The sequence below is a fragment of the Rhinolophus hipposideros genome (assembly GCF_964194185.1).
Source record: "Rhinolophus hipposideros genome assembly, chromosome: 17".
Lineage (NCBI taxonomy): Eukaryota > Metazoa > Chordata > Mammalia > Chiroptera > Rhinolophidae > Rhinolophus > Rhinolophus hipposideros.
Genome location: NC_138063.1, coordinates 51,189,392 through 51,209,913, shown reverse-complemented (window position 1 = coordinate 51,209,913; position 20,522 = coordinate 51,189,392). Strand labels below are relative to the sequence as shown.

At 37.1% G+C, this 20,522-nt stretch overlaps 1 protein-coding gene across 4 annotated transcripts in view; it reads right to left on the bottom strand.

Annotated features, from left to right (window-relative positions):
- Window positions 1-1,112: 1,112 nt before the first annotated feature.
- Window positions 1,113-20,522, bottom strand: part of TWSG1 (twisted gastrulation BMP signaling modulator 1) — a 59,884-nt gene continuing 40,474 nt past the window's right edge. For 2 of the 4 annotated variants that reach the window (XM_081079031.1, XM_081079030.1), the window contains exons 4-5: window positions 6,992-7,258; window positions 1,158-4,178 (exon numbers count right to left, since the gene is read on the bottom strand). In XM_081079031.1, coding sequence (XP_080935157.1) covers window positions 3,997-4,178; window positions 6,992-7,258 — 449 coding nt within the window. In that variant the 3' untranslated portion in view covers window positions 1,158-3,996. Of the gene's footprint in view, window positions 4,179-6,991; window positions 7,259-20,522 lie in introns of all 4 variants that reach the window. The other 2 variants (XM_081079029.1, XM_081079028.1) reach the window with 2 other exon arrangements.

The window sequence follows — 20,522 nt, the reverse complement described above, 5'->3', positions numbered from 1 at the left end:
CATTTTTACCCTACAGATATTTCGGATGATTGTGTCTAACTTCAGTGGCTACCTTCAATTAACTGAGGAAATTTCTGTGCTGGAGACTGGCGGGGTTTCTGCACTTTTCCCAGCTTCACTCTGAGTCACAGCACCAATGTGGGAGGGCAGAAATCTTTTTCTCTTTGCTTCTGCACTGAGAATTGCATCTCAAGAGACCTTGGAATTATTGCTGACTTCATCCTTCCAGCACAGGCTTCACAGTAAAAGAATGTGAAATGAATTTATTTATTATTGGCTAGGAAAAACCTATTATAAAAGGTCTCAGTCATAACACCTAACACCCACAAGCTAAGGGCGTATCTAGGGGTTTAGGAGCTCAAAACACGCCAGGGGACGAGCAGCCTGACCGAGCCAACACACCTTGGCGCCTCGGCGGCTGCTATCTAATGCCTACAGACTTTTCGAATTTAGAGGTATTTCCTCTCTGCATCCTCAGATTGACCTTCTGTCTGTCAAATACACATGTCTGACTACCATGGAACATCTTCAGCAAAAGAACAACTTTCCTTATCAAATGTATTATCTTTCTTGAAACTAATTCTACACCCCTGGATTCCTCAGATCTGTCATTCCCTTTAAGGCACTCAAGCTGCCAACCTGTCCTCTTGAATTTTTCGCTCTCTAGATCCCCTATCCATTAGGCTGTGAAAATGTAGATACTGTGAATCAATGTGGATTTTATCATGAGTGTACAGCCGATGGATCTCAATTCTCATAACATCATCCTGTGAGGATTTCTATAGGAAAGCTGGTAGTGATTTCCCTACCTTGATCTTTCTGTAACTCTTTCCAACCACCACATCGTTCTTCTGAGGATAGTTGGCATCACAAGACCAACAGAACAAGGAGAATGGTTAATTATTTCATTTTAAAGTTTCCTCCATATTGGAATAAAGCATATTTTGGAAAAGCAGAGAACAAACTGCTACAAATCCTTTGTTTCAAAAAAATGTGTAGGGACATGCAGAGAGAAGAGGACAGGCTTTGTCTGATCCTTTAAGCAATAACTTCACTAGACAGAAATGTCAAACTTACTTAGATGTTCTATGCTGAAGTTAACAGAAAACATGACAGACTCATTTTGATTTTTTATTAAAATCTTTTTTTGTTTGTTTATAGGGGCAACCAAAGGAAAAAAAACATAATTTCATATATTGTAGATCATGTAAAATACAATAAACATAGACTCATGGGAATGCAGAATAGATTAAAAAAAATCTTCAAAGAGGCTTTCATAAAAACAACCTTTATATGTGGCTTATTTATATATTTACCCCATTTTTCAGAAGTTTTTGTTTCTTTTCTCCATTTTAATGCTACTGTGATTTATAAATAATTGTTCAAATATTCTAAAATTTCATCAATTTTGTTTTCTGAAACCTTAGAAATCATATTTCTAAATGAAGCCTTTTCCTTTATAGCATTCTATGTAAACAAAGACTTATTTTATTTGAATTACCATTTGATTTGGTACTACTATAGTTTCAGTCATAACAAAGACATTATGGGTGGGGGGCAGAAAAACTTGCTAGCAAGGACCTGTCTTACTATAGGAAAGAAACTTTTATGACTTTTATAATACCTACTGATTTAAAATTTAGTGTTTTTTAAAATCTAGTTAAAAGGTAGGAACCTAATTTTTAATTTAAAAACAAATTTTTCAAAAATTTTATTTTATCAGAGGTAACATATAGAAGTGAATTGTGTTTAGAGTGGTACCAGACGTCTAAATTTTACTGGGGCTACTCGCTTCCCAAATGTTACACTTTTAATTTGGAAAAATACTGTTGTTTAAAACCTGAAATGGAATCTTTCAGGTGAGCTCTTTCAACACCTTTATAAACCAGAAAATCAAGCAAAATTTGAATATAAAAGACCATTACATTTTGGGATAATTTGTATTGGGAATGCAGAAGTAAAAAAATCAGTTAAAACATAATATGGTTGAAGAAATTATCCTCCCCGTGTAGGGGGCAAAAGAGAGAGTACATTTTAAAATTTAATAACGAACGCCTAAAAAGGATGATAAATGGAATTTGTTGGTGTATTTAAGGAAACATTAAGCATGTGGTCAATAGACACAGAAGCATTCCTCTATTCACAGGTAAATATGAAATTACTTTGAAAAACTGCCAAGTTGAAATGAACCAGTTGGCTACAGATTCCTTTAAAACTTTCTGAAGTTCAAGAAACCTTCAACTTTATGAGAGTTAATGAAGAAAGGGAGCTAAAATGTTTTCAAGGCACTTTTAAACAGAGGCATTCTAGGTAAAGTAAGAAAAGGATATCCCAATGTTTTCCTATTAAAAAAATATATCCATGAGCTAAGTTGCAACTTTTTAAAAAGGTAAAGTACCTTGAGTATTCATTACAGTTATCTGAAAGAGCAGGAAAGGTACCAAATCTTCAAATTTTATGATAGTTAATCACAATATTACACATGACCTTATAACTAACTACTGTTCTGAAAGTGAATACAAATACAAAGTCTAAGAGCATTATCTATTTTTATGTACTAAAATATTTAGTCATATAAAGAGGTACTCCTAAAATGTTACATGAAATCAAATATGTCCTATTTGAGAAATCAGTAATTTTGTAGAGTCTCTGTAATATAAACCTTTATATTCTAGAGGCATGCTTGAAGATTATGATTTTATTACTATGAAAGGCACATAGTATTTAAGCTGATCTTTATAGAAACATTATATAAAAAGCTGACAAAATATTCTGTAGTGTATTTGAAGTTAACATCATCTTGAACAGAGATCTTTTCTGGTTTCATAATCTTAGTATGATTACACTTGTTTAAAAACATTTGGTCCAGACGTAAATTTAAAGGAAAGATTACAAAATAATTACAAATAACAAAATAATTAATGTAAATAGTTTTAAGTTTGTTTCCTATTAGAATTCCCAGAATATCCAACCTTCCCAGTTCATATGGTAAATTCTCTTCTTTAGCCCCTCCTGCCATTCATCTGTGGGGGAAGGTGGCTCTGTGCACTGAGGCTGAGTGGGCTTACTTTTCACTGTCCAGCGAGCACAGCCTCCACTTTCAGCTTTGCCATTTCTGTACAAGGGACGAGTTGTTTCCCTGCTGCTCTACATGGAGTCTGACTTGGCAGTTGTTTCCCAATCCTAGTGCTCTTTAAGCTGTTACCTTAAGTCAGAGAAATGCTTTAACTTCCTAACTGTTTATGCTAGCAGTATATTTAACACAATCTCACAGGTGTGCTCCAAAATTCTTGATAAAGATTCTTCATCACTACCTACATCAGCACTTTGGGCAAGGGGATGGAAGAGAAGGAGAAACTTTCCCTAAAGCTTTGTCAGTATGTGTATTATAGGATGGATTCTACTAGGTAAAAATTTTAAATTGTAAAACATAGTAAGCATTTACTTTCCAAAACCACATAAAAAGGTTTGAAATTAAGCTTTTTTTGGTGATTTTAATGAGTCCTCAGGGAGATATATTTGGATATCTACTCTCTAGAACAAATAAACAATACAAGGCACAGTGAAGAATGGCATACAACTATTAAAACTCAGTGTCCTAGGAGGAGCACATGAAGAAATCCTGACTTATGTTAACATACTCTACCACTTCCAAAATAAAAGTCTTTTGGAATGCCAGAAGAAAATGCTATCAGGCTTTATGTTAGAAACCTCAGGTCTTTCAAGGTATTCTCTATGCATGTATTTCTAAGACAACCAAAGTTGCACATGTACTTAGAAGAAAGGGCTTATTGCTAGCAGATGGTAAAATCAGTAAGAGCAGTAATAATCATAATTTAACGCATTGCTGGATTTGCCATATTTCAGAAGTAACTTCAAATTCTTTATATCTTCTTAACCTGCTAGCGTTATGATGCAACCAGTAGACCTCAGGGAATAGTTTCTCATACCTTTCTTAGTGACTGAATTGCTTTGGTTTGCGTTTCTTTTCCTTCTTTAAAACATGCAGTTCATGCATTTGACAGTTTTACTACCATAGTCAATACATTCTGGGCCAATACACTCGCAGCAGGCGTTATGGAACCAGCGGTATTTGGATGCCCCCATGGACTCACAGGATATTTTACACTGATGTATGGACATGCAGTCATCAAAATAAACCACAGTACACATGTGTTCTGAAAAATAAAAAATTAAGATTCAGAGCAAGAAACACGAAAAGTATGAAATACTTTAGTACCTCGCTGAATATTATTAACAGTTATTTATCTTAGATTTTTTGGCTAGTCTACACTGGACAATGGATCAAGTACAGGAAAAGAGATCACACTTATTAACTACATTGAGAAGGAAGCCAGAGTCTTCCACTCCAGCTGAAGAACACAAAGGGCTTACTTAGTCACTTTATCAGATTTCAGACTTTGATATGAATGTTAGATTAGTGAGCTTAACTACATTCGCTGTGTGTCAGAACTGTGCTTTTCAAGCTGTGCATTTCTGACAAGATGTCCTACGAGGACAGAATTCTCCAGCTAAAAGAAGTTTGAAAAATACTGTTCTAAAGTTATACAGAGAATTTACGATAACATAAAACAAACTTAAGTCACATGATGCTAAGTAGTTAGCAAAGCTTGGCCCAATTCAGCATTAGCTATTAGAAAATACTCTTCTTATTAATAACAATTCTAGTCCTGCTTTCTAAGGCAAACACTTTTGATTGTTTCAATTTTCAGTTCTGCTGGTGCTTAACCTCATATGACTACCCAGTTAGGAGGACAGGGTACATGAAATAAAGGACAATAAAATCCATTAATATCGAGTATATATGACTAAATGTTAAGTTATTTTACAGAGCCATTTATAGAACTGATAAATCATCAGGGGTATGAATAGTGAGGGAAGGCTTAATGGAAAAAAAACTGGACTTGTCTTAGGAAGAATGCAAAGCTACCAGGTAGCGACATAAAAGTCACAAGGAGATGGGTGGCGTGTGCACAGGGATGGAGCGGACACCAGTCCACTGCAGTGAGCTTGGCATCAGACGACAGTAGAACCACCACTGAGTACAGAAAATGGGATCTGGTTAAAGAGGGACATCAGCGAGGCCAGCACAGCACCAGACCAGGCAGACTACAGGGGTTAACAGTAAGCAGGATGAGGGAGCATTTCAATCTCCAAGTGATTGGTACCTACCAAACTCACCTCATTATTTATTCAACTAGAATTTATTGAACACCTACTAGGGAATAGCCATTAGGGACTCAAAGAGTAATTAGAGAATTCAAGGAATTAAGTAGAAAATGGTAGACCTATAAGTTAAAAACAGACAACAAACAACTGTAAATGTGGGAGGAGTAGGAAGTGGTTAACTCTACCTGAGGGAAGAAGGGACACCTAAGGAAGGTGTCACAGAGGAGAAACTTTAGCTTTGTCTTGAAGGACAGTTGGTGTTTCCAGGAATTAACTTCCTACTTATTATTTCATGAATTGAAATAATCTTTGAGAAAAATTTATGAATTATTATTAATATCTATTATGTTGATTATTTACATTATAATCAAGGGTAAAATGGTAGCAAGACACATTCCATTCATTTATGATGTTTTCAAGATGCAGAATTTGTCTTATAAAGTACTTTAACGTAAAAGGAAATAGGAATTCTTACTTTGAGTGCTTGCTTTGGCAGCACATATGCTAAAATTAGAATGATACAGAGAAGATTAGCGATTAGTGTGGCCCCTGTGCAGGATGACACGCATGTTCACGAGTGTTCCATATTTTGTGCAGCACCCCTGCCTCCTCACATCCTTGGCTGATTAGCTCAGAAGAAACAATGAGTCACAACACAACGTATGGCACTCAATAGCAAAACTGTGACTTTTCACTAAAAAAATATTTGTGTAAGGCAATCTGAAGTGAAAACGAAGCTGAGTTACACCTGCTTATTTATGTACAAATATGTCAATTTGCATTTCCTTCATAAAACTTAAAAGTTCTGAAATCAACTTATTAAAAAAAAGAATTATTTGAACATGATTAGCAAAAGCTGTTTTGCTTTTACTATTGATGGCCAAAGTTCATAATATTTTAGATACCTAGGATTGTAATGGAAGGCAAAACAAAAAAAATAAATTAAAAAAAAAAATTTAAAAAATTAAAAAAGAGTGCAAATTATACTGTTAATGCATAATTCACCTATTTTAAGAAATACCTGTAATTTTCATAATTGCCTTATTTTTCCACAGTAAAATTGTGTAGAGCCTTTTATTTGAAAATATCACAGACTTTATAAAAGTCACATGCCTTTTGCATTCCAAAATTAAGGTATTATCTATCCTCACTAATAAGTGTTTTTAATATGTTCCTCACAGTTATGTAAGTCATCCTCTCATTTAGTTTCCCTTTTGACGAATAGTACTCATTTGCAGAGAACTGGATGTTGTTAGTTTATACCTGGACATTAGATGTCTGTAATACCACCTTACTCATAAAGAAATTTAGCTGATGACCTTGCATCATTTGCGGTACCAATGCTATTATAAAAACCTGACTTCCTAGGATACTTTGAATGTTATCTGACAGTGAGCAATATTGTGTTAGGTTGGTGCAAAAGTAATTGTGGTTTTTGCAATTATTTTCAACCTTTTAAACCACAATTACTTTTGCACCAACCTAATATTAGGTAAGCAGCATTGTTGGTGTCTTATGAAAAGAATAATTAAACTCTAACACAAATAAATATCAAAATTAGGACCGTGTATCTATCTTCCAATATAGCCTCTATCACTGAGAGTATAAAGGAGTTGCGATAATATGTTTGACATGCGTCCTGATCTACTAGGGATTGGGGTTCTTAGGGTCCAGAATTTACTGAAGACTGTACAAACTCAAAACCAAAAAGCTGTTCTAAAAATCTAATCTCAATATAGGCTTCACAGACCACACAGAAAGTGAGGGGGCAGGATAGAAAAAGTCAACTGTTGACAGTTACCTTTGTCACTGGAATAAGGTGCGTGAACGTTATTGCTGGGAACAGACACATTTTGGTGGTGTGGCTGGTTCACAGTCTCTAAAAATGAAACCAGATTCTCATGATGTGAAAGTTCTTCTGCAACAGGGAAGGAAACAATGTTCCAGTTCAACTGAGTGTCTCCTTCTGTGAGAGCCCGGAAGAGAGAAGGGATTGGCTCATGAAGCTCCTCCACTGTGCTCTTTGAAGTTGGAGGCGTGTCACTGTAATTTCGAGGATTACACATACCTGGGGGAGGGGGACAAAGAGAGTAAGTTTATATTTCTCACTGACTGAAATGTCATGAGCTATTGTTAGTTACTATCCTGCATTCAAAGCTCTAACATTAGCATTATACATAGATATTTTCCTAGCTTTTTTTTGCTGAGAGGGCCTAAAAGTGATGATACCTCAGTAGCTTCAAGCAAACTGAGTGCCCAGATCTTGTTTTCTAAATTCCTATTCTCCACTACGAGGAACTAGAGCTCCTTGAAGAAAAGACTGATTCCAGGGCTGGGCCAAGGAAAGTATAAAATGACCCTGGAATACCTTTTTGTGCCAGAAAGTAAGGAATAATGGGACACGCTGAAAAAACACAGGAAACAGCCTGAAGGGGCTCCCACTGGCCAAATCATTTTTAACATTAAAATGAACAATGATAGTTATAGAGTACCACCAGGTGAATAAAATAGAAACTGTTGAGTCCTTATATAATAGATATATTAATTAGTACATGGAGGACAATGGAAAGCTCTTCCTTTTACTAGAGTGCCAACTGATAAACGTAGAAGGAATGAAGGAAACATAAAATCACCATTTGGCAACCATAATAGAGGTATGTGATCAGCTGGGAGTTATCAATGGATGCTAAGGCTGGTGGGTAGAGGTTTGATGAACATATTGATGTACTCTTGGAAAACTCTACAAAATACTAATCAATTACAAAGGGGTTAATGTGCAAAAATCTGGCAGAGAAAAATCTGACCAGGAGATCAAGGCTAACATCACCAATTAGGGGAAAGTTTGATGTTGTATTGTGTATCCCCTGATGTACTGCACAGCTTCATTTCAGTGATGTTGTTACCAAGAATGTGTGACTTAAGCACGGTCATTAGTCAACATCAGGTGGATCCACATTGAGGGTCATCCTAAATGATGTAAGGTCTGGACTCACTAAAACTGTCAAGGGAAAGACTAAGGGGCTCTTTCAGATTGAATGAGTCTGAAGAGACAGGACAACTAAATGGATAGGATCCTGACCAGAAAGGAACAAGAGATACTGTTGAGACAGTTGGCAAAATATAAATGGGGTTTGTGGATTGGGTGGCAGTGTTGTACCAATTTTGGCTTTCCGATTTGCAGGGTTGTACGCTAGTTATGTAGGGGAATATCTTTGTTGGAAAATACACACTGGAGTATTTAGTAGAAATGGGACATCATGTGTAAAGCCTGCTTTCTAAAGGTTCAAAAGAGATGTATGATCATGGGGGGGTTTGCCCACACACGTGTAAGTGAGAGTGTGTGTGTGTCTGCGCGTGCGCGTGTAGGGAGAGGGAGAGAGCAAGGGGTACTAAAAATGGAGCAAATTTGTTAATGTTAATAACAGGAGAATCAGTGTGAGGAGATACAGGAGTCTTTTTACCCTTCTGGCAAATTTTATCTACATTTGAGATTATTTTAAAAATTAAAAAATTATTTTTAAAATGAGAAAAGGGCAGTAGAGAATTAAAGATAGTGACCATAGAAAACTTTTTCAAGAAATTTTGCTATAAAAGGGAGAGCTGAAAAAATGTTTAATGAGCCCCAGCTTTTGAGCTACATATTGCAGAAAGGAGCTACCCCAAAAAATCATGTCCAAAATGCAGGTTCGTGAATAATAAATAACCATTATTGATTTAAACCAGTATGTTTTGGGGTAGGTTGTTTAGCAGCAATAAAAACGAGAACAAAGTTCTCTGGATTTCCTTTTGTGAACATTATATTTTTAAAAAGCTAAATTATGTTTCATTTTTGTTTAGCATCTATTAGGTCTAACATGATGTTTTTCTTCTATCTCAGATTAAAAGTTTGAAAAATTAGATGAAATTTATAAATTCCTATATTTTATAAATTTAGAAAGAAAAACCATCTTGTGCATTTTCTATATTTTGTGAGTTTAAGGAACATGGCCAAGGCGGCCCAGTGGTTCAGGCAGTTGGAGCGCCGTGCTCCTAACGCCGAGGTCGCCGGTTCGATTCCCACATGGGCCAGGGAGCTGTGCCCTGTACAGCTAAGACTGTGAACAATGGCTCTCCCTGGAGCTGGGCTGCTTTGAACAGCTAGAGGTTGGAGTGAGCTGCCATGTGCTGCAGTGGGCTGACATGTGCTACAGTTGAGCGGCTGGTGGCCGTGCTGGCGGTGAGTGGCCGGCAGCAGACGAGCGCTGCCATGAGCTGCTGTGAGCGACTGACCAACGACCTGTGACTGACGGCCTCAGCCGGGGGGCTCCTAATACCAGCATGGGCCAGGGCGCTGTGTCCTACAACTAGACTGAGAAACCATGGCTTAAAAAATAAATGGGGGGGAGGGGAATTAAAAAAAAAGGAACATGGCCAGAACTGAGGATAACAAGGTTGTGCATGTTCTTTGTAAAATCTTTCAATATGCCTAAACTTTTATGATTTAGATTGTGTGACAGAGTTCATGGAATAAATGATCAAATAATACTCCTTTGTTCATTAAAGGGGAAATAGACCCAGATAAGTTAAATTATTTGTCCAATGTTATATAATTTAGGATTAGAGCCAAGATTATGATTCAGCCTGATTTCATGTCCACTGCTCTTTTTAATAATCACATTCTACAATCTTTAAGTGTCATTGAAAAGCAAATAATACTTAGAATATTTGTATTATACAAATATACATAATATATTCTTCTGACAGATTCTATAATGAATGAAAACTAGTAATCAGAGATGAAAAGGTAAACAACTGAGTTCAACGGTTAGGAGAGCTAAATTCAATCTACTGAGACTTTAAAGAAACTCCAGTGCTCATTACCAAACATTTCATTACATTTGAAAAAATCTGTTTTGGAGTTTTGTGCATTTAATAAACTTAGGCCAAAAATATTTCTAATTTTTTTTTTTTTTTACTTAGACGTTCATCATTTATATCCCTCACACTGTGAACACCCCTCCTCCCCATCCGATGGACACGTGTCCTATTTGGGAGACCACCTCAGGGATACTGTAGATGCCTGACCATGGCACTGTACACCAGAAGCTAAACAATGATGAATGCCAACTATAATTTTATATATATAATGTGATGGCTCAGTGTGAGGTCGGAGGGATAATATTTCTAATTTAAATTCCAATACATTGTACTAAAACCAGTAGGCATGAAGTAAATGCTTGCTAGGTAATATTTTTCTATCGCACCATTACAAAATTTTCTTTTATCTTCTCTTTTTAATTAGGATTATATTCAAATAGATCATCCCAAGAGACTCTTCCTAGGCAATGATGATTTTGACCCTCCATTTCCTGCCTGAAGCACTCTTCTAATTCTTCATTCTTTCAAGATTGGTGAGCTATGAAATCTGATCTTTCAATGATGTGTGGGGGCTATGCTGTTTGGGAAAAGTAACCTTTTGAAATTTCTGTAAATTCTTTAGTTGTCCATATTCGTTATGTACAATGGATCAATTTCTGGTTGGAGAGTTACTAACCGCCCATAATTTAAATCAGTTAATAAAACCTTTCTGGAAGTATCTCACCATTGTCCTGAATTTTATCATTGTTGGAGAGCTTTTCTTTATTGACTATAGAGTTTACATTTCTTTTCATGATCATTTTCTTGAGATAGTTTGCTATTTTGTGGCATTCTCTCACTACATAGAAGATTAAATACTAATTATATTAAAGATTTTAAAGAAATTGGCTCCACATGTGACAGTCAGGGAGACCAAAAATCAGGACACAAATGGCAACAATTGAAGGGCAAGCATTTCAAATCCTTTCAGTGCGTAGAATTCCGACACTATTTCATTTACCAAGGCAAAAGTCACTATCATGCACTCAATTTACAACTACTAAACACAAAGAATTTTTCTGCTCTATGCTTAATTCTTTTATATATCTGACTTATTGTCATCATACATTTGAAAACTAAGGCTACATTAAAGTGGGTTGCTCGATGAAACCATATTTTGATGTAGAAAATAAGACTAGGTAAAAAAGTTACCATTTTCTTAAGTGAATGTGCATGGTTAAACAACAACAAATAGTCCAGAAGAGTTTACAATGAAAAGCAACATTCCTTTCCACCATTTCCACCTCCCAATTCCATTCCCCAGACACAGTCATTTTAAAAGTCTGCTCTTAAGTTTCTCTGGTGGTTTCCTCTACAAGAATTTAAATACAAATAATTTACAAGTAGCAGTAAAAACATCTTTAGATATTATCTATTAATCCACTTACATAAAAGATGGAGATTAAGTTCATTTATATAACCCTATTTCCCATATTTCTAATAATTATATTATTCTAATACTGTAATTTGTTTCCTTTATAATCTTAAATAAACTTCTAATTTTTATTCCACATCTCTTAATTCCCTCATTTGCAGATAAGGATACTGGCCTCTTTCCCACTTTTCCTCCCTCAACTACTCCGAACTTTTACATCAACAAACTTGGTAACTACATTATTGCCTATGCACAATGAAATCTTCTTGTCTTACTATATGTTGATTCCTAAGGTTGAAAACGAGTAAACAGCAGTTCCCTTAATATGACTCTATGAATATTGTTCACTGCAGAACAGATGTATGTCAGGATTTCCTTGTCCAATGAATGTCATTAGTAAGAAAAATATTTCTAATTTCAAGATAAAATGAACTTTTCCTTGAACTCCATAAAATATTGAAAACCAAGCTACATTCATATAGCATTACCTATAAGGACTTCTTGCCAGAAAATATTACACCTGAATCTAATCGAACTTTTACAATTAGCTTCAAATTACTGTAAATACAGAAGGATAGAGGAAGAAGTTAAATGAAAATTCAAGGACGCAAACAATCAAATCCTGAATGTGGGATATTCTATAAGAAAATTGATACCATTTCTTCAATATGTCAAATTGCATGAGAAAAAAAAAGAAGGGTGGGGTCATTATGGATTAAAGGAGGACTAAAAGATGCAACAATCAGATACAATATGAGGACCTTGCTTGGAGCAATTTGAATAAATCAACTATAAAAACACATTTTTTGAGACATCTAGAGAAACTCGATCATAAACTGAATGTTAGACTATGCCAAGAAACTAAGACTATGCCAAGAAACTATTCATTTTGTTATGTGTCATAACGGCATTATGATTAAAAAAGTAAAATGTCTGTTTTTTTTAGAGATTGATACTGAAGAATGCAGGGATAAAATTATTTACTGTCTGTAATTTGCTTTTAACTACTCTGCGTAAAGAAAGAAAAGGGGAAAAAAGACAGATGGCATAGTCTTTTTTTTAATTCAATGTTTGTTTTTTTTAATTTGGGGAATGTTGGAGAATAGTGTGCCTCTCGAGGGCTCATCAGCTCCAAGTGAAGTCATTGTCCTTCCATCTAGTTGTGGAGGGCACAGCTCAGCTCCAAATCCAGTCGCCGTTTTCAACGTGAATTGAACCGGCAACCTTGTTGTTAAGAACTTGAGCTTTAACCAACTGAGTCATCCAGCAACCCCGCATTTGGCATAGTCTTGATAACTGTTGAATCTGGTGATGGGTATACAGGAATTCGTTACGCTATTCTCTGCACATAATTATATGTGAACATTTTCATAATAGCAAATGAACTGCCATATTTAATTCCTTTATGGACAAATACTTTCTTGGAATTCTTTTTTCTTGTGGACCATAGATAACAAGCTTATAGCAAATCTTAAAAATTTACTCTGCTTCTCAATTATAGACATGATATCCTATGAAACTAATTTTCTTCTCAGAGATCTCTCACTGCTTCAATCAGACTAGTTGTCTCAGGCCTCTGTATTATTTATATTTTTAATTTTCTGTATATTATGATATCTTGACATCTTGGAAAAATCTGTCTGGATGGGCCAAGACTGCTCCTCTTGGAACTAGCCAATTCTTGGAGATAGCAAAGGGCTCAGCTGCTAGCACACCTTTGATTAGCAAATTGATTGACTAATGCACACCCACAACTTTTCTATCAGCTCATACATCCCAGGATGCAATATTCCTCTAGGTCATCCCAAGGCCAGGTACCAGGCAACTAAAGACCACCTGTCATGCAGGGTGACATGCGGGGTCTCAGCTCGCACTCCCCACATAAGAACGCAGGACATGATGAGGCCAAAAAGGAACACCCACGGAGCCATAGGTAGAGGAGTCATATCACTATAGTCTCACTGGAGGCTGGAGTCACACGACCTGCAACCTGCCGTCCACTTCTCTGCTTGCCAACCGACCAAGTCATGCAACTCGACTCCTGACTCGACTCACCAGTACAGCTGTGGCAGTTATATCAGGGGCTAACTGGCTCACTGGTTACAGCTGACGGCCAACTAGCCACAGCTGATGACCATCTACTACCCAAGCCAGCACCTTTCCACGTGACGCCGAGAGCCTGGAAACTGCTCTCTGGGACTCTGTCCCCACAGTCTCACTGGCAGCTGGGTTGGAGGAACAGGAAGCAGGAGCCACACTATCTGCAACTTGCCGTCCACTTTTCTCCGCCAACCAACCTCACCTCATCGCTAGCTGCAATCCGCTCTTGCTAGCTCAGCCACCATCTTCTTGCTAGCCCCCATTTTCTGCTAGCGCAGCCACGGCAGTTATATTAGTGGCCAATGGCTCACTGGTTACAGCTAATGGCCAACTAACCACAGCTGATGGCCATCCAATCACAGTTGATGGCCGTTTACTATTGAGCCAGCACCTTTCCACGTGAGGCCGAGAGCCTGGAAACTGCACTCCTGGCTCTGTCCCCACAACATCCCTATAAACCCAAAGCTCATGGGAATTATTCAAACTAGCCAGTGCTAAACTGTTTACTCTGCTTCCCTCACGTTTCCTGTGGAAACCCCATTGAAGGCTCGAGCCCAGACTTTCCTCTCCCTCCTCTATTCTGCCACTTGACCAAATCCTGAGGCTTCCCGTGACCCCGTGTGGCATGCAGTGACACCTCTCTCTGAGACCTGTGAATATAATGAACTTTGTTTCCTGAGTCTCTCTTGTGGTCACAGCTGACTGACCATCACATAAAAGAACAGAGAGCAGCTTCCTGCAGAGTTACCATCCTATTATTATATTATCCTTAATTCAATTCCTAGTTAAAGCTATCATTTCTTTCAACCCATGGTTTTCTCTCTTGGTCTTCTGCTCTATTATGTGTGATTGCTCTTTGATTATACCTTTAAAATATGGTGTGTGAGAAGTACACTTTGAGTTCTTGCTGTTTTAAAATGTTTTTATTTTACATTCATATTCTTGATTAATTACTTGTCAGGTCAAAACAATTTTCCCATTGGCCACTTAATGCTTGGTCCAGCGACACTGATGAGAAAGAAGTCTGATGGCAGTGTGATTCTTATTCCTTGTACATGAACTCTATTGCTCTTTCTGAAATCTTTTAGAATATTCTTTAACTTGGCAGTTGTAAAATTTTATGAGGATGTGTCTAGATGCAGGTCTTTTTCATTAATTGTGCTCAGCATTTTGTAGACTCGGCTTTTTCTCAGCTTTAGGAAATTTTCTTCTATTACGTTTTTTGATAATTTCCTATTTTTTTATGTTTTGCTGGAGTATCTATTTTTTTCTATTAAATTTTCCATCTATCTGCTCTATATTCTATGACATCCCAATATTATTTTTAGCCCCTCCTGATCATTTTTCCAAATTTTAAATTTGCAAATGCTTTCTTGCTGTTTTTCATGATATAGAATAATATTATCTCAAATTTCTCTAAAATATAAAATCAGTTTTCTTAAAGATTTATTTCCTGAAGATTTCCTCCACGATATTTTACGTTGTTCTTTCTTTGAAGGTACTAGTTCTGTTTTTTTTGCTTGTCTGGTCATTAGACTGGTGACACTGCCGTACCGGCAATCCCTGAATAGAAGAGTCCATGACTCGGATAACAACACACCAATGGTTCTTTCCAGTTACTTCCTTCAATTTCTCTAGAGAGAATCTCTCCAATTTTTCCCCCTAGATTATTTGGAACTTTTTCTGAAAAATGAGGGAGGGGCTAGGATATAAAGTCAGGCAGCTATTCTACAGACAGGTCTTCAAATAATGTTGCTGTTTTCAGATCTATTTCTCTCTCCTACACCCTACAAAAGCCAAAGATGAGGCTGGAGACTCTTTGGGGGTTTAGTTGGGAAGGTCACTCCTAATCCTACCATAACCTGCCCCTCCTTTCTTGTAAATTGTTTTGGTGTTTCTTCCGATCTGTTTACTGAATAGCAAGTATCTCCATCTTTCCTTTTAGGTATTTCTCCAATTATAATTTCTCCCTCTCTTTCTCTTTGCTGTTAGAGTTTACTTCCAGTTGTATTCCTTTATTTCATTTTACCGGAGTCTTAAGTGCAAAGGAGAAGATGTGTGAATTTAAACTACTATGCTGAACCAGAAGTTATATTTACTGTAAGTGAAGCAGGGCCTGGTTCGGACCCATAGCAACATCCTGGTCTCACCTTTCCTTGATCTATAGCTTAAAAAGAGATCATCCCCCTACGGCTTGAGCTCGGAATGTCCCCTGCACAGCCCAGTTACTGTTCTAGAAAGTTACCCTGAAACTTATGATTAATACCTTAGACTTATTGATCACAATCTCAATGGTCTAGCATTCTTTCCAGGCTACTCCCATCATTGCTTCTGGGTTGCTGACACCACGGGAGAGCCACGTTGCCAAAGGGAAGGCTCCATGCATACCTGCGGAACCATCATGTAGCCATTAGAGGAAGGCCCAGATTTTCCCTTAAATACCCTGTCATGCGGGGGACCCTGCTCGCCGCACCATGTTTCGTGAGGGGCAGCCTGTGGGGTCTCAGCTACTGCTCCCCACATAAGAATGGAGGATGTGGCTAGGCCAAAAAGGAACACGCACGGAGCCATAGGTAGGGGAGTCATACCATTCTAGTCTCGCTGGCGGCCGGGTTGGAGACGCAGGAAACAGGAGCTACACGATCTGCAACCTGTCGTCTGCTTCTCTGCCAACCAACCAACCCCACTTGCTAGCTGCAACCCGCCGTGCTAACTGCAATCCGCACTTGCTAGCTCAGCCACCATCTTCTTGCTAGCACCCATTTTCTGCTAGTGTAGCCACGGCAGTTATATTAGTGGCCAATGGCTCACTGGTTACAGCTGACGGCCAACTAGCCACAGCTGATGGCCATCCAATCACAGTTGATGGCCATTTACTACCTGAGCCAGGACCTTTCTATGTGAGGCCGAGAGCCTGGAAACTGCTCTCTGGGGCTCTGTCCCCACATACCCCAAGCTGGTCTGAGAATATTAAGGCAGTTTTCGGAGGTGTTAACCCGCTGCCTTCTTAGACTAGTGGTGCTCTGATAATAAACGCTTATTCTAAATAGCCCAATTCCTGTGTTGGTCTATTGGCTGAGCGGTGCAGGCAGCATGAGCCTTAGACTTGGTTGGCCTCTGGTGTCATAAGGAGTTGGAAATGTAATGAATTTCTCTCCCTCTCCCTCTCCCTCCCATCTTTCCCCCCCAGATACTTGTATCCAACTTCCTACAGGACATCTCCATTTGAGAACCTTACATGCCCCTTAAACTTAACTGTCCCAATCATATTCCTCAACACACCTGGGCCGTACAACAGCATCCTCTATCCTGGTTCCCTGTCACAATTTATGCAGTCAGAAATCTAGAGGCTATTTTTGTCTCACTTCTCTTCAATTACCACTTCCAATGTGTCACCAAGTCTGGTCAAACTGACCTTCTAATTATTTTTCCAATGAGGCCACATCTCTTCGTTTCTATCACCCTAGACCAAATCTCCATCAAATTTTGACTGGACTTGGAAACACTATATTTTGGTGGATTTTAAACTATTTCTCATTCTCTTTCATTAATTCCAGCTACTTTAAAATGCATGTTATTGGATTTTACCATCTCTTATCTCTCCCTCCTTTTTGCTGTTATCTTCTCCTTACTTACTAATCACTTCAATACCTGGATCATCATTTCATTTGTCATCATTAGACCCACTGTCATTCTTGACAATTTCAATATTCACAGTGAAGATCCACCCGGGCCTTTTGTTCCTAGACCTCCTCAGTGATAATGATTTTTAAATCCACTCCACCTCAGTCACCCAACTCACAGGTCAATCATTAATTTCCCTCTTTTCTCATATCCTACGTCCAATTCAAACCAAACTCTGACAATTTACCTACAAAATACTTCCTGAATCTGAGCTGCATCATTTCCACTATCAACAATCCTAGTCTAATCTACCATCATCTTTTAAATTGAACTACAACTGCCTAAATGAGTCCGTGTCTCTTCTCTTTGTATTCTTAAATTCTCCTTCCACATAGTAGCCAGAATGATCATTTAAAAATGTAATTTAGATATCACCACCGTAAACTCCCCAATGGGTTTCCATTATATTTAGGATATGATTCAAACTCCTTTCTATGGCCTCCAAGACCTGGAGCCCTTACCCACTCTCTCACTCATCTCTCTCTACCATTCTCCTTGTTTGCTAACATCTGGCCACACCGATCTTTCTTTCTGCAAACTTGACTCGCTAGCCATTGCATTTAAAACACTTATTTTTGATATTAAGTGGTTAGCATCAGTATTTTGTTATTGTTGTTAGTTAACTAAAGTTACTGATTTCTAGACTTCATTGGAGATAAAGTCTTGTTAACTATTCCAAATGTTAGAACTTTCCAGTGTTGACAAAAAGAGGAAACAAAAACTCTTTGACATGCATGATTCACATAAGAGTTTTTTCTAAGTGAAGAAAGAAAAAAAGAGACCCAAAATATTATTAAAAGATGCCTTCTGATCTAAGTAAAAATAAAGTTCTTGTAAAGGTATCTTAGAGTTGGTTTATTATACTTTTTATACAGTAAAATATGTGAAAAATATGTACTTCTTTATTGCAAATACGTATGAGAAAAACCTTCAGGGAGAGGGACTATGGGCATAAGGAAGGGAGACATTTCATTACATATACTTTCCTGCATTATTTGAATTTATTATTTTAAGTAATAATTTTAGTTTTTAAATTATATTTTAAAGAAAAATACATATGTATTAATAGTAGTAGATACTGGAGATCCTTCTTTTCTATATTTTTAAAAAATTTGACACAATACTTTCACTTAACCTATTTATGTACAAAATTATTACTTCATTAGTAGTTTTATTTAAAATATTCAGTATATTATTACAGATATTCAAAAAAGACTTTATTTGAATAGCAGTTCCTAAAATGTAGTCTATGAACTCCTTGGAGTCTCCCAGATCCTTTCAGGGGGTTCATAAGTCAAAAAACATTTTCATAAAATTGTTTTTTGTTTGTTTTCCAGTTCTAACACTTGCATTAATGGTGTAAAAGCAATGGTCGGTAAAACCTTTGGTGCCTTAGCTTGAATCAAGGCAATGGCACCAAAGTGTTATTACTAGTCACTATAGTCTTAACCACCAAATACAGTTTTAAAAAAAGCCAGTTTCACGTATGAAAATGTTTAATGAAGTAATAACAATTATCAGTTGGGATTGTTGAACAAATGACTTTTTAACATTCTGTGTGATGAACTGGGAAGTATGCAGAAAGAACTTGCTACATACTTAAGTATAATGTTTATATCAAAGGACTAACTTACCGAGTTGCAAGATAACCTAGCCACTTTTCCTTAGAATACTATTTTTATTTAAAATAACTACCAAACTATGATTATGAAGAGTTGTGTATGTGAAAAACAATTTATTAAAAATGAATGAAGTGAGCATGTTACTTTAAGGATACAACTCACAGTATTTGTTGATAATGAAATCTAAGTTTTCGGGCCGGCCGGTTGGGCCAGTGGTTACAGCACAGGGCTCATAACACCAAGGTCACCAGTTTGATCCCCACATGGGCAGTGAGCTGCGCCCTCCACAACTAGAGTGAGGACAGCAACTTGACATCGAGCTGATGTGTCCTGGAAAAACGCATTGTTCCCCAATACAAAAATAAATTTAAAAAAAAAATCTAAGTTTTCAAGCAAAAAGTAGAATTTTGGAAAACTTGTTATCAGCCACCATGACTTGACTGTTTGCCAATACATAAGTACTTTTCTGATGAGATTAGTGGTAAAGTTAACTAATGTAATTTTGGGGGATATTATATAATGTATCTGTCAATATTTGGAAGATCTGCATAACTCAGTGAACTCACAATTTCCAATGACCAATGCATGGTGTTACAAAATTATGCATGGGTAGAAGTTATTCCAAAGTTCACCACAGATCAATGCATCTTGATGTAACAGAGTTCTGAGGAGTTTCAGAATCTGGTTTTAGATTCTACTTGGTAACTAACCTTTAAGAAGTTACTGCTTGTCCAGTTTGGGTGTAGTATCAAAGAAGAATATTCACAATTATCTGAAAAGGCTGTTAAAATACTCTTCTCTTTTCCAATTACACAGCTGTGTGAGGCTGGAATTTCTCTGTATACTTCAAACATAGCAACAGATCACTAAAGATTAAAATTTTCAGAGTATAAAAGGATCCTGAGATTAAAAGAAACGTTTGAGAACAGCTGCATTAGAAGAACAGATGGGAAGAGACTGTAGCCATTGTAACTAGATCCCTAAGGCAGACTATGTCCTACAATACAGAAAAGGCAAGGTGATGCAAAGCATGTGACCTAATAGATGTCATTTTGAGAAGGGTAGAAGCATAGACAGTTTTCATCTTTGTTTTCAGTTTCCCCAGCATAAATACAGGGAATAAATCAGAACCTCCAGTAGATGTAGTTTTAAAAAGAATCAAATTAATACTATAATTGCCTTTTTCTGAAAACAAAACAACTATTGTTTTCAAAGTACAAATTATCAAAAAAGGAAACAATTAGTCTGATGCTATATAGACGACGCAGTGATGCAAAAAGGAAACCACTGAAACAAATCATGACTGAAACTGAGAAACGAGGATATCCCATTGTCCAGAGTAGCTTTCCTTAATCATTTAAAACCCATGCCGTTGTTATAAACAAAACAATCTCACCGCCATCGTGAGTTATCACAGTTATAATGCATAATGCCCAGGAGGGCAGAGGCAATTTTAGGAAGGGCCACAACAATGCAGCCTAAGTATGCAGTTCTCAGATGGTCTGGCTAAATCCAAAGAGAATATTTAGAGTTCAAGTAACACAGCTTTGTCCCCAGTCCCAATTATCTTTATAGCGATCATGAATAATCAGTAGTTGTAAATATCTATTGATTAAATCCAACATCATTTATTAGCTTGTGATATTTATAATGGC